The sequence below is a fragment of the Theropithecus gelada genome, chromosome 12, assembly GCF_003255815.1.
Source record: "Theropithecus gelada isolate Dixy chromosome 12, Tgel_1.0, whole genome shotgun sequence".
Classification (NCBI taxonomy): Eukaryota; Metazoa; Chordata; class Mammalia; order Primates; family Cercopithecidae; genus Theropithecus; species Theropithecus gelada.
Genome location: NC_037680.1, coordinates 72,108,257 through 72,123,792, shown reverse-complemented (window position 1 = coordinate 72,123,792; position 15,536 = coordinate 72,108,257). Strand labels below are relative to the sequence as shown.

The following is a 15,536-nucleotide window of genomic DNA, read 5'->3' as shown; positions in this document are numbered from 1 at the left end:
TAATCCCAGCACTTCAAGAGGCCAAGGCAGGTAGTTCACTTGAGTCCAAGAGTTTGAGACCAGCCTGGACAACATGGTGAAACTCTATCTCTACAAAAAAAAAACAAAAAAACAAAAAATTAGCTAGGCATGGTGGCACACGCTCCTGTATTCCCAGCTACTAGGAAGGCTGAAGTAGGAGGATGACCCGAGCCCAGGAGGTCAGGGCTGCAGTGACCTCTGATCTCACCACTGCACTCCAGCCTGGGGAACAGACACACAGTCTCAAAAAAAAAAAAAAAAAAGGAACACCACAGTAGGATACATATCTTTGTGATCTTCTTACTATACTAAAAGTGATTGAGGTTTTTCTTCCTTTATTCAATGAAAATCTAAAACCTAAAGTGATCACTGATTAAATCTTAATTATAGAGGATTAAAATTAACCTCCTTCATAGTTCACACTTCTCATAACAATACTTCTCATCCTACGAAAGTACATAATGATATTAATAAGGATACATCCTACAACATTTTTACTTTTCTAATCCCTAAAAATCTTAATGGGATGGGTAGTCCCCCAAAGTAGAGTATATAAAAGGGTAAAATTGATTAGAAATATTAATACAAGGATATTATCTGATATCTCCCTTTCAGCAGTATCTAAAAATGAGTAATTATAAAATATGATTACAAAAGTAGGTAAAGACAAAATATTTACTTTTAGATTGTGAAAACACTACCTGAACAAGATTTTAGATTTTGTCCTTATACTTGTATAAGCCTGCAAACCTGTATCACCAGTAGCATCCTATTCTAACACCTTTTAACGTAAAAAAATCTACCAGTAAAAATCTATTAAATATCCATTCCTTGTATCTGGCAATCCAAAAATACCCTTACGTTCTGATAGAAAAATAGTATTCGACATAGAATTACTGATGTGATACAATGAATTGTGTCCTGTTTTAACACGTCTGAACATTGCATGTGGTCTCCTAAGCAGTCAATTTGGAAATAATTTAGTATTACTGGCTGGGCACGGTGGCTCATGCCTGTAATCCCAGCACTTTGGGAGGCAAAGATGGGAGGACTGCCTGAGCCCAAGAATTTGTGACCAGCCTGGACAATATGGCAAGACCCTTGTCTCTATTTAAATAAATACATACTATTATTTAAAAATGTAATTTTGGTTCTATATTTCTTCATACCTACTAAATATACTTTTAAGTATTCCAATAATTTTTTATTGAGAATATGTTTGGGTATTTTAGAAAAAGCTAAAAGTTATCCTGTGGTCTACCCATAGAACTTATAGAGGATAATAAAAAGAAAAAGAGAGTTTGATATACTGATATTGCAATAATCTGAATAAAACCTGAAACCTTAGGGTTTGCACTGACTATAGAAAATCCTTTCTGCAGATTTTGTAGAATGTCATGTGTTCATTGCCTTTGTGTAATGGTATATTGTGGTATATATCTGCGTGTAAAATGAATACTTGGATTTCATTACAGCATTCATATAAAATATTAATGATATAAAAAAGGAAATCTTGTGGCTACTAAGAGGTCCTTGAAACTTGAAACTAGTTTTTAAGAATTATTCTATAAAAGTCATAGTACGAAATAAATTCAAATTTTAAAAAAAGCTCACAATGTAAATTTAACACTTTCAAACTTTATTAGTTCAGTCAAAGCAATACAAAGTTATACGGAACTAAATTAATCTAGAAAGTAGATTTTTATATCATGCAAGATAAGGAGAAGCCCAGATTAAATAAATAAAATTGCTATTATTTACACGGCTAACTTCCTGCTTTGAAAACAATCCCATACATAAATTTCTTTTTTGGAGCAAGGTAACTTCGTGATTGTTCTATCTTTACCCAAAATTCACCCCCATTTGGAAAACTGGAGGCTAAAAGCAATCAGAATTAACCAGTTAAAAAACACTTATGTCCATCTTATTAGCAACACTAACTAGACGGAGGAAACTTTAAAACAGACCAAATTTATAGCACTAAGTAAATCTAATTGTAATTTAAACATTATCTTATTTTAGGAAAAGGTGAAGGGAATCAAACGCTAGGGGGCAGCATCAAACTGTTGTGGGTTAGGCTGGGCAGCCTTGCAAACTTTAAGCTTTAGGGCATTTTTAATGAGAACTACACTTACATGAAAGATGAATTAATAAAACTTCTGTTATAAAGGAAAAAACTAGTTTTGTTTTGACTGCCTACATTTCTCTTCCATTTTCCATTGTGTACTTACTTTTGCAACTATGACTGGTGAGTATCACTTTAAAATGCACTAGAAATAACGTCCTTCTGATACAAAACTCATGGTATTTCCAATACTGCGGTAAGCACTATATAAATACAAGCTGACATTTTTAGCCTAACCATAATGGTGAATTTAAGTTTTGATTCACTCAATTAGCATTTTAAACTTAAAGAGCATGACAAGCTCTGCATATTCATGTGTCATAAGCAGTATGTGACAAAAAAACTGTGCAGTATGTACTCCCTCAAGAAATTTAGTTTGGCAGGGAAAACAAGATGCACAGGTTATTATAAATTAAAAAATGGAAGAGAAGCAGAAATAAATCCATGAGTATTATATATAAGCAACAGAGCAAAAACAACAGGATAACTGTATCCCCCCCCCCCCCCCCCCCCAAGGCCCAGTAGAGACCATCAAAGCTCATTCTGGAGGTAGTCAAGGAGGGGGTGGAGGAAGAAAAAGAACACAGTGCTTCAACCACTAATGAAAGAACTGAAACGTCTGTATGTAGAAAAAAGGTAAAATCAATTCACTATCATCTTCAGCCTTTTGGTTATCTCATTTAATGGTCACAATTAAGTCTGTGAGTAGGGTTTTTGTACTTGAAGTTCAAACAGAAAATTAAGATTAGCAACTTCCTCAAGGTAAGCCAACTAATTAATAGACCAAGGTTTTGAACCTTTAAAATTTAACTCCAAAGCCTTAAATTTTTTCCAGTATTGGTCAACAGGGAGGGTAGAAGGGTTGGGTGAACAGAGTATTAACAAGGTAAATTTCTCTAATCAGAAACAAATGATCATCCCAGATGCTGAATTATCCTTGCTATAATACTACATCCTATCTTCTCCAAAAATCACTTTTGAAAAAAGGCATACCCCCTAATTAGTACTTGCATACTACACTTGAGGCCTACTCAAAGTACTTCAAATCAGGTGCTCAAAAAAAGGGAAGGACCGTGTTAGCTTTCAAGCAGTTAGAATTTAAATTGGTAACAGTAAGAACTAGTATAGGTTATCATGCAATATATTATTGATGTCATTTCCTATGAGGTCTTCCCTAACCACTCCTTTTGAAGTAGCACCAAAGTCATTCTTGCACAGGGGTTCTTATCCAGGGGTATATGTACAGAACGCAGAATGTTTGTGAATGTGGTCAGGAAAAAAAAAAAAAAGATTTATTTTTTTTATAAAAGATAAAAAATTTAATCTCTTCAGTTACGAATGCAGGCAAAAATTACAGCGATGTGAAATACCTGATAGCAATTTTAGATTAAATTTAAGCTAAACTCTTTAAAGATCATTTACAGTCCTCGCTAATGCTTTACTGACACATAGATGTCATATTTAATATCTTCATTAAGTATTTCATTACAACTGGTTTTTGTTGCAATTCTATGTATTTCATACATTTAAAACCATCATTCTGTGGTTCATCACACAAAAAAGTTAAAAATCCCTACCAGCACATCGTTTTATTTTCTTCACAGCACTTATCACTGATATTATGTATCTGTTTCCAGTAAGGAGCCACTGGAGTAACCAGTGTCTGTAGAATGTGCGTTGTCTGGCATGGATCCCCAAGATCTAGAAAAAGTAACTGACTCATATTAAGGTTCTCAAATATTTGTACAAGAGTCCTAATATAAAACAATACACAGGAGTCTCGAGTTGAGGCTTTCAATTGCATACTAAGTTAGAAGGAACTAAATTCCACATCTCCAGCTTTTCCATTACTTGCTTGTTCTTAATTATGTACAATTTAGATACATATCGAAAAAGAAAACACAAAGGAAATGTAAATCTATTACACTCTAGTTTTGCTCCAAGAATGACTCAGTTCCAATGTGAAATTAGAGGACTTAACAGCAAAAAGCATAAATAAAAGTTTTTTTTAAAAAACCAGTATAACCTACCATCCTTTTTGTTTTCTAACATGTGTTTTGTGTCACTGTCATTTAGAATAGGTACTCGAGAGAACGACCCTTCCAACGGAGGGCTTCAGATTCTGCAGTGATATTTCTTCCTCGTGCCAGATCCTTAGTACAGCCCATGTGGACAAGCTCCCACGTGAACATTTCTTTACAGAAGCCACAGGAAGACCTTGAACGTCATGTCGCTCCTGCCCTGGCAAGGCCCCCCGCCCTTCTTAGCTGGGGCGTTCGGGGGACCCCAAGAGAGACAAGGAGTTCAGCAGATTTCCAGACCCGGAGAGGCTGTGCGCGAAGGTTCCTCTACACGCTCCCCCTGCCGCGCCCCACATCGCTCTCCATCTAAGGGCTTTCCGGAACAAAGCCGGACTGCCGCGACACCTCCGGCCCACCCGGCCTGTCCCACCGACCCGGCCCCACCCTTGCCCTCAGCTCCAGGGACCCCCAACAGGCCGAGATCTTCACTACCCCGCGCTCCGCCTCGGCTTTTCGGTTGGTCCGGGAGAAAACTAGTAGGAGCAGAGGCGCCGCCGTCCGTTAGCCTCGGTCCGGAACAGCGGCGCCGAGGCTCCATCCCGGGGTCCCCTGGCCCCATTATACACCAGAGAGGACGACTGGACAGGAAGAAACCGGGTCGCTTGGTCGCCAAGCCCCCGAAGACCTGCCTACAGATCCCCAAAGCCTCGCCCGCCCGCGCCGGCGACGCCATCCGCAGCCGGCGCGCAGCCCCCTAACCGCCGCCGCCCGCCCAGCGGTCACTCCCCCACCCCGGGCGCGGCCCGCGAGGCTCAGCCAACCTCCACAGGAGGGTGAGGGGGGCGCGAGGCTCCGCACGCGGAGTGGACGCCGCCGGCTCCCGATCCCGCGGCCCGCAGCAGCCCAGACCGCACACGAGGAGCCGAAGCGCCCAACACGCTGCCCACCACGCGCTCTGCTTCGGCTCGCCGCCGCCGACTGCAGCAGCCGCGGAACCCCAGCGCCCGCATCCCCGAGGGACCCAGCCCCGACTCCCCGGTTCTGTTCTCCCTTTCTACCCCCGCGCCGTCCCGGGACTCGCAGTCTCCGCCGCGCACTGGGCCGGTTCTGGGGGAGGGAATGTAAACAAATCGGGGTTTTATAGTTACCTCACACTCGAGTGCCGTGTGCATCTCCTCTCCGCTCGGTACCAAACCCCGGCTGCACCAAATCGTGTATTCACCAAAGCCGACTGCGCTAACTGCGTCGCAGAAACCCGCGCGTCAGACACCCTGCTACGCTAGCGGCGTACAAGGGCCACTCAGCTCCCTGCGCAGCCGCACCCCGTCCGCCTATGGGTGCTACGCTATGGGCGTACACGCGCCACCTAGCTATTCACTTCGGGTAACGCCAGTTGCGTAAAGGAGCCGCACTACTCACGGATTCCACATGGATCGTCCGAGCAATAGGAAATTCAAGTATACGCAAACTGCGGAGTTCTGTGTCCCCGCGCTAGTTTTGTTCCAAGAAAGAACGCCGCGGGGGAGTTGGGGCAGCTTCTTAACGCATGCGTGGAGCGCCCTTTATCATTCGCCTTTTCTCCTGGCTTTAGAACGTCGGTTGCTGAGGCCTTGGGCAAGTCGGATGAGTAATGGAAGCTCTAAACCCAAATGCTGTAGCCAAAAAGCTTCAGAGTGAGCATCTGGAATGTTCATCTGTATACGAGTTAAACATCTACGTTAAGTTAATCCCGCCCCCTTTGTTAAAGAAACCTTTTCAATCTCTTAGGGCGACAGCGAACTTTATTTAGTGCTAAGTGCGAGGTGTTTTGCCTAGCTCCCCTCCCACCCATTTAATTCTAGACCACACTTACTGCGGGTCTTCCAAGCCTGAAAGAAAGAGTTGAGTCCTGAGAACATGTCACGCATTTAGACAAATTCTCGAGGCTTTTGGTAACTTTCCAAGGTCTTCACCCCTCTACTCCTCAATTGATTGATTATTTCTTAACACTCTATGAGAAAAAAAATCCCGATCTGGCCAAGCAGTTCCATGGACTTGTGCCTACACCGTGCTCATTCTTGCCCTTTGCTCGCACCATACCTCTCATCTAAATTGTCTCCTCCCCTCTTAAGCAACCACCAACCCACATTTTCTTAAAAGGTGACTCTGGACATCTTTTGCTTCATTACTCTGCTTCCTGGCTCTTAATCCACATGTTGAGGCTTATCTGCATTCCGCCTGGGGTGCCTGGGTTTCTATATCCAACCAGAATCTACTTAATAGAGCGAGTTATGGGGGTGCCTTACTGGTGTCTAGTAGAGAACATAAAACCATGAACAGCAGTAATCGCAGGCTTCACTATGTGTCAAGTACTCCCCAAGTGTTTTACATATATATAAATTTAATCCCCATAATACAGTGAGGTAGGAAACTGAGGCACACAAATCTTTAACTTGCCTGGTATCACAGAGCAGGTAGAGAAAAGAGTTGTGATTTCCAAACCCATTCAGTATGGACGGCTAGGTAGTCCCGCTAACCTGCATATTATACCTTCATGAGAGAAGATTATTTTTTGTTTTGTATCTCTACAAAACATATCAAAACAATGAAAATCGTGCTTAACAAATGCCTACTGATTGCCATGCGTAGTTCAGAACACTGAACTACTCATATGCCCTTTTCCTTGTTTCAAAGCCAGGGCATGAACCTCAATTCTGCTTACAAAGGGAGAAGTGCTGACGTGTGGAGGAAAGAGATTAAGCCTGAGTCCTAGTTTCAAGTCTCACCATTGCCACTAAATGTGAGACAACGGCTGTGGTCCTCAGATTCATTGATAGATTAAGGGGATTGTTTTAAATATATTCTAAGGTTCATCCTAGAACTAAAGTCCTTAAAGTTCATAAAATCATGATAGTACATCCTTTGTGTGAAAAGTATAAGCAGCTTCCAAATTAGCTTGATAGTTTATGACTCATAATTATTTTATTGAGCACATTGTTATCGACACCCTTAAAACATACATAACCTTTCTTTCAAATATCAATAAGATATATCACTTGCATTCCTTATATTTTAGGGCACCTACACGGCTTTTTTAGTTATGGATATACAAGGATAATGTTCAGCTGGTACACACAAGTACGGCTGAACCAACTAATCAAATACTGAAATACTTCCATGCAAGTTGATTCACAGCTGCAACTCTGAGTGGTATACCCCCATGCTTCTCACCCCTATGCCGGTCCTTCCTCTCAAGATTCCCCAGACCTCCACATTTTAGGAACTAGTGGGTTAATACCTGGCTAAGATAGAGCCCTTAGGACCCAGCTCTTATTAGTCACTCCCGTTTTAATTGGTTGGTGCCTATTCTTTACTAATTGTTACACATTTTAAATATCATCCCTATAGAAAACTATGTGGTGAGCAACTTGAAAATAGATACTATGTTTCCTAACACTTTTTAAACTCACCCAAACATGTATATACCTTCAAGTGTATACCCACTGATTCGGGCAGATTTTCAAGCAAAATTATCAGATAGAATAAATGATTAATCTGCATACTAGCATATTACTTTTCCTACTGAGAAAAGGAATCTCAGAAAATGACTTGCAGGCTTACCCAAAATCACCTGCTGAGTCAAATAATGGACAGTACAGCAACAATATCACTATACGAATTTCGTTTTATTTTTACCAGTTTTATATACAAGTAATATGTTAGGGTAAAGAATTTCTAATATGTTAGAATCATAAAACTTTCTCAAAGTGTAAGACATTTTCTTTTTCCAGTCACCTCACTTGATTCATAAAGAGGCTAATCTGAACTATAAAAATAGTATAAATGATTTTCAGTACTGGGGGAAAAGCACGGTACTGAATTATGTGTAAATGGTTTACCTTTCATTCTTTAGCTTATTCATACTGCTTCAGCCACAATATTAGTTCACATATGTAAAATTTCAAATGTGACAGTCTACATTTGTGAGACATGATATAGTAAATCCAAGGGTCTTTTTGCCCCTCAGAGGATTTGAAAAGAACCAACTATTAATACAAAAGAGGAAATAAGAAACATACTTCATACCCCAATCTTTAGCAGTGGCTAAAGAAAGTCCATGTCATAAACCTGGGTTTCCCTCTTACAGAGGAGGAAATAGTCATCATACAAACAAAGTTAAGAGTCTTTAATGAAATCTATGAAGAACATGACTAGTTCTAAGAAATCAGGCCTTTCAAACTCACTTGTTCTTTCTGTGATTCAAGATTAGTAATAACCAATGATAAAGACCCCTTCTTAAATTCATCTCGAGTTTGAACTATTACTTTTACATGGCCAAAAAGTTTACTTTAGACAAAGCTATGCCTAGAGAGGCTATGAACCAAAAATAAAATTTTAAGCCTCCCAACTAACTGAATGGTCACCTCTTCTTTGCCAAAGGCATTCCAAAGTCAGCCTGAAACACTAGTACCGGGCATGATGGGAATGGATGGTTGAACATGCCTCATTATATTCTCCTCACTTTAAAATTCAGGCTGGGTGTGGTGGCTCACACCTGTAATCCCAGCACTTATGGTGGCCAAGGCAGGTGGATCACCTGAGGTTAAGACCAGCTGGCCAACATGGCAAAACCCCATCTCTACTCAAAACACAAAAATTAGCCAGGTGTGGTGGTGGGCACCTGTAATCCCAGCTACACGGGAGGTTGAGGCAGGGAGACTCGCTTGAACCCAGGAGGCAGAGGTTGCAGTAAGCCAAGATTGTGCCACTGCACTCCAGCCTGGGCAACAGAGGAAGACTCCATCTCAAAAAAAAATTCAGGCACAGATGACCAGCATTAACAAGAAAACAGACCTTAGGACTGAGGAAAGAGATTGTAGCAATAAGATACCAACTTATTAGATAGCAGGCTCTGAAAGAATTCAAAGTACTTTTTCTCCAAAATATATTTCTTTGACATGTTTTGAAATGGCCTTGCAAACTGTCTCTTGTGGGGAACATCTACATTCTGTAGAGCAGCAGTCCCCAACTTTTTTGGCACCAGAGACTGGTTTCCTGTAAGACGGTTTTTCCACAGATGGGGGTGGGTGGGGACGGTTTTGGGATGAAACTGTTCCACCTCAGATTATCAGGCATTAGTTAGATTCTCATAAGGACTGCACAACCTAGATCCCTCACATACACAGTTCACAATAGGGTTTGCACTCCTATGAGAATCTAATGCCACCGTTGATCTGACAGGAGGTGGAACTCAGGCAGTAATGCTCACTGCCTGACACTCACCTCCTGCTTTGCGGCCCCGTTCCTAACAGGCCATGCACCCGAAACAGTCTAGGGGTTGGGGGACCCCTGCTGTAGAGAATCCCCTTCCCTTTCCAAGTCTCTTCCCTGATCCAGGAGAGAATTAACTAAGAGTCTGGCATCTTTTAAAGTCTGATAAAAAACATTTACCATTTATTCTCTCTGAAGCCTGCTACCTGGAGGCTTCATCTACATAGTAAGAACCTTGGTCTCCATAACTCATTATCCGTTTTTAAAAATATTCCTTTTTTTTTTTCTTTTCTTAAGATGAGTCTCACTCTGTTGCCCAGGCCGGAGTGCAGTGGCGAGATCTCGGCTCACTGCAACCTCTGCCTTCCCAGGCTCAGGCGATTTTCCTGCCTCAGCCTCCCTAGTAGCTGGGATTACAGGCACCCACCACCACTCCCAGCTAGTTTTTGTATTTTTGGGGAGAGACAGGTTTTCTCCATGTTGGCCAGGCTGTTTTCAAACTCCTGACCTCAGGTGATCCACCTGCCTTGGCCTCCCAAAGTGCTGGTATTACAAGTATGAGCCACCATGCCTGGGCTAAATTTTATTTCTTTTCTGACTGCTTATCCCTAAGTTATACATGGCCCCTTATCTTAATCCAAACACTTCCTCCTATTGATTCCAGGTCTTTAGATAAACTATTTCAACCAACTGCCAATCAGAAAATTTTCAAATCCACCTATGACCTGGAACCAGCTCCTGCTTCCAGTTGTCCCACTTTTCTGTGCCAAACCAATGTACATCGTACATATATTATGTCTTATGTGTCCCTAAAATGTATAAAACCAAGCTGTTGCTCAACTACCACCTTGGGTACATATTCTAAGGATTTCCTGGAGTTGTGTGACAGGCCATTATTGGTCACTCATGTTTGGCTCAGAAAAAATATCTTCAAATAAATTACAGAATTTGACTCTTTTCATTGATGAAGAAATTAGTCAGGAGTACAAGGAAGACTAAATTATATTGCTATATCAATGTAGTGGGGTGTGGGGATATTAAGTACCAGAACAGGTGTTAAGATTTGGAAAAGGGGGCCATGCGCAGTGGCTCACACCTGTAATTCCAGCACTTTGGGAGGCCGAAGCAGGTGGATCACTTGAGGTCAGGAGTTCAAGACCAGCCTGGCCACCATGATGAAAACCCATCTCTACTAAAAATGCAAAAATTAGCTGGATATGGTGGTACGTGCCTGTAATCCCAGCTACTTAGGAGGCTGAAGAAGGAGAATCGCTTGATCCTGGGAGGTGAAGTTTGCAGTGAGCCGAGATCACGCCCCTGCTTTCCAGCCTGGGTGACATGGCAAGACTCTGTCTCAAAAAAATAAAAAAAAAGAGAGAGATTTGGGAAAGGAAGATGTCAGCAACATGTAGGTAAAATTCCAAACTGAGGCCTCAAAATTAATAGCTACTATTCATTTTTAGAGACTATTTCAGCCTGGGGATTAAAGCTCCAGCTCTAAAACTGATGCCAGAGAAATTTAAAGGATACAAATTATTTCCATTATTTGAGACCTGTGGCACTGTGTAACATCTAACACCGCAAACACACTGTCAGAATGGGGAAGTTGGACCCATGCCGTAGTCTTTTTCTGATCTCTGAGAAATTATGGCTCTACCGTCTCATTTTTTGTAGACTCTAAAGACTAAGGTAGGATAAATGGGCCTTGAGAAGTTCATGGGAGTTCTCACTAGAGGAGCACAGCTGCCCTTATACTCCTTTCTAAATAAAAAATAAATAAATAAAAAAAATTTTTTTGAGACAGGGTCTCATTCTGTCTCCCAGGCTAGAGTGCAGTGGTGCAATCACAGCTCACTGCAGGCTCAACCTCCCAGGCTCAAGCAAAATCATCCTACCTCCCACCTCCCTCGCCTTCCCCACCCACAGTAGCTGGGATTTTTTTTTTTTTAACTCCTTTCTAAAGAGCAAAAAATTGCATATCTGAGAAGGCCATCCTCTTCCACAGACCCCACCATTTTGAGATGGGCACACTAAGGCAGGGAGAAATAAACCTATACCACTCTGGTGAGGGACAAACTTGTCTGATGTACCTGAGATCATTCTGAATTGGTAGGCTTATGCAATAAAACTGAGTTCCAGGCTATCTGCAGAGACAAAAATAGATTGGAGAAATGAAACAATTGACACAAAAATTTAAGCAACTTCTCACCCAGGGGAGAAAAATTAACTTTTTTATGATTTGCCTACATGATCCTAACCTTAGAATAATCAGAACCCTTAGTTTAAAGGTTTCTATTGCCATGGCAATACAAACAAAAGGCATTTAGCATTAGGCATCTCTCCTGGAAAACACATAATAACAGAGAAGCTTAAAGTTTCTGATTGACCATGGCAAGTCCTTTCGAAAATACAAATGAGACTAGGCTCAAGAGAAAGGGAAATACCTACTCAGAAGAATGAACAAAAGCAAAAAAATCAGAGCGAAAGCCAGACTAACACGCTGACCACACATTTGCCCACGTCATAGTGCCATGAAGACTTCTCACTCTAAACCTATTTTTTTTTTTGAGACGGAGTCTCGCTCTATCACCCAGGCTGGAGTGCAGTGGCGCGATCTCGGCTCACTGCAAGCTCCGCCTCCCGGGTTCTTGCCATTCTCCTGCCTCAGCCTCCCAAGTAGCTGGGACTACAGGCACCCGCCACCAACCCCGGCTAATTTTTTGTATTTTTAGTGTACTTACCAATTCCTACAATTCCACAGTTAGCATTTCATCCCTGGGCCTTGAAACCAAAAGGACTCTGAGGGAAATTGCTACAGTTGTATTACCTGTTTATACCTCTGTGGGAATATATTTTCTTTAGGTCTTTTCTAAAGAGGAAGTTCTAAGAAAAGAGAAAATACAGTTGTCTAGATTCTCGAGGGTAGTGTGGTGCAAAGGGAAAGAAGAAAAAATGTAGACAGATTGCTAACTTCTTAATCTTGCTTCCAGGCAAGCTCATTCACTCACAGAATAGTAAGATGAAGAAAAACAGTAGGTGTGGTAGGTAGCCATTTTAGGTCGTTTGCAACTCTACCGGCACAGCAGAAACTGACTTTTCAAAACGTAACTCCTACTCCAAAGGAATTAGAAAAAAGTGACATAAATATCCACATGAATATGGCAAACTTCAAAAGTATTTGTAGGTGATTACACTTCAATTTAAGGAAAATTGTCAACGTGGAAATAAATGAATTAACAGTAAGTTACCATGTAAATTTTTTTTAAAAGGCTCATTTGTTAAACTGGTTGAAATTAATACATCCATTTTAAAATTCATTTTAAAATGTCATCACATGGATCAAATTTCAAATTTTGCCTAAGGCTTTAATTAATGAGACCAATTTCACACCTGACATTTATGACGATAATCAAGTACATCTTCTAAAATCAAGACACCCATGTTCTGTCTTAGCAAATACTGCTTACCTTTATTTGACGGCAACAATGCAGCAAAATTCTAAATATTAGGGAAGGTGAGAAATGAATTGTCAAAACAAGAATAGCTTGTAGGGATTTCTGAATTTTTCTTGTACTATTTCTAGGTAAAGCTTGGGTTATATTTTGTATTTCATACAATAAGCCACTTTCACATTCTTCATAGAATCCCATCTCTTCTTTCCAGCAAACATCTTTTTGTTGTTGTTGCCATTCTTTTTTTGGTTTGTTTTTTCAAGCACACGTCTTAGAGAAGATTTGGAAACTTCCTAATGTTTCATGAGAAGTGCTTCTGGCAGTGCCCAGTAGTTAGCGACCCATCATGCTTGGCTTTTTCTTTCTCAAAGATGATCTCACCTACAGCCTCCAACAATTTCATCACACCCAAATTTCATTTTAATTACAATGACAGTTGCTTTCTCTAAGCATTTATGTTTTACAATCTTCCTTCCCACCCTAACCACATGAAGCTGTATTATTTAAAATGTGCCAGGCACCATTTAAATGCTCTAAATGGAACTCATTTAATTCTACAATAACCCTCTGAGGTGGATATTACTGTGCCCATTTCACAAATGAAGAAAACTGAGATGGTTACATAAAATATGCCAGAGCCAGGATCCCAGGCTGGCTCTGGAGGCTCTGTTCTTAACGCTTACATTATCCAACCTATTTTTATTTTTATTTTTTTGAGATAGGATCTAGCTCTGTTGCCCAGGCTGGAATACAGTGTCACTGTCTTAGCTCACTGCAGCCTCGCCCTCCCAAACTCAAGTTTTTTTGAAAACTCAAGTTTTTTTGGTCCCTCAACTGGGACCACAGGCATACGCCACCATGCCTGGATAATTTTTGAATTTTTTGTAGAGACAGAGTTTCATCATGTTGCCCAGGCTGGTCTTGAACTCCTGGGCTCAAGCAATTGGCTCACCTCCATCTCCTAAAGTGTTGGAATTACAGGTATAAGCCACCATGTCTGTGTATTTCTTTTTTAAATTGCCAACATTTTCAGAGGAAGTGATATAGATGTTCTTGCAAAAATAGTGACTTGTGCACAGTCTTGATATAAGAAGCCAGATAAGGGTCGGGTTCAGTGGCTCACCTGTAATTCCAGCATAGGTGGAGGCCAAGATGGGAGGATCCCTTGAGCCCAGGAGTTCAAGACCAGTCTGGACAACATAGCGAGACCTCTTCTCTACAAAAAATTTGTTTTAAAAATTAGATGGGCATGGTGTTACACAACTGTGGTCCCACTACTCGGGAGGGTGAAGCAAGAGGATCACTGGAGCCCAGGAGGTGGAGGCGGCAGGGAGCCATGATTGTGTGACTGCATTCCAGCCTGGGTGACCGAGTGGGACCCTGCCTCAGTAAATTAATTAATTAAATGAAATCCATTTGGAGGATTAAAGGTACATTTACTTTTCAGTCTTTAGATTTATATGACTCTACATCCTCTGCAAGTCTACCTTGGAAAAAGAGACACATAAATATTAAGGGATATATCTTTAAGCAAAAGTTTGTGCTTCTCAGTTAATAGGGTTGCTTTAAAAAATAGAAAAGTTTGTGCTTTTATTGTGTGCAAGCCACTCTGTTAAGTAGCCGATACAAGGGTGAACAAAATGAGAGGCTGACCCTTAAGTTGCTTGCAGTCTTGTGGTGGTGGTGGTGGATGGTAATTAAAGAGATAATTACAGTATCGTGTGGCAAGTGCTATGTTACATATAGGTATAGCTTGCAACGGAAGCAAAGGCCAAAATTTGGGGATACACTCAGGCTTCCCAAAGGAAGTCACATCTGAAGTCTGACTTAAGAATGAATAGTAAAGTCAGATAAAAGGCTGGGGAAAGAGCAAACAAATGAAAATGAGATGAGTGAATGCCTGGTTTTTGGTTTGGGGAAGTGAAACACACAATCTTGTGTGTTTTGGGCATGGGGAGTTGGGAGAGATGAGACAGGACTGGTAAAGAAAGCCTTTGTGTATCACATTAAGGAATCTGAAAGAGTCTGAATGCTACCCTGAGGGCAATAAGGGCCACTGAAGAATTTTCAGTAGGCAAGTGACGTGATCATAGGCAAGAAGGGAAATCATATTATCATATGACTAGTGTGGTAGGCAGAATAATGCCTCCCCCATAAAGACATCCTCGTGCTAATCCCTGGATCCTATGAACATGTAGATTACATGGCAAAGGGTACAAAGGCTGGAAATGGAATTAAGGTTGCTAACCAACTGACCTCGAAATGAACACATTAGTTTCAATTATCCAAATGGACCAAATTTAATCATAAGAGACTCTAAAAATGGAAGAGGGAAGAAGGGGAGAGTCAGAGGAAGACAGGATTAAGGAAGAGAAATGATGCTTAGAGAGATACAATGTTGCTGAGTAAAGGGAGCCACAAGGTAAGGTAGAGGTCCCCCAACCTTTTTGGCGCCAGGGACTCGTCTCGTAGAAGACACTTTTTCCACAGATGGCAGGGGGATGGTTTCAGGATGAAACTGCTCCACCTGAGATGATCAGGCATTAGATTCTTATAAGCAGTGTGCAACCTAGATCCCTCACAGGCACTGTTCACAATAGGGTTCATGCTCCCTTGAGAATTGAATGCTGCTGCTTATCTGATAGGAGGCAAAGCTCAGGCGGTAGT

General features: G+C 41.3%; 2 protein-coding genes across 5 annotated transcripts in view; both read right to left on the bottom strand.

Annotated features, from left to right (window-relative positions):
* Positions 1 to 5,850, bottom strand: part of SLC39A10 (solute carrier family 39 member 10) — an 81,773-nt gene extending 75,923 nt beyond the window's left edge. The window contains exon 1 of one of the 4 annotated variants that reach the window (XM_025404216.1): positions 5,587 to 5,850. The gene's annotated coding sequence lies outside the window, so the exon portion shown is untranslated. Of the gene's footprint in view, positions 1 to 4,988; positions 5,144 to 5,315; positions 5,470 to 5,586 lie in introns of those variants that run through there. The other 3 variants (XM_025404214.1, XM_025404218.1, XM_025404217.1) reach the window with 3 other exon arrangements.
* Positions 1,640 to 5,339, bottom strand: LOC112635996. The gene has a single exon (XM_025404219.1). The coding sequence runs from the start codon at positions 5,337 to 5,339 to the stop codon at positions 4,980 to 4,982; it is 360 nt and encodes a 119-aa protein (XP_025260004.1). The 3' UTR covers positions 1,640 to 4,979.
* Positions 5,851 to 15,536: the final 9,686 nt, after the last annotated feature.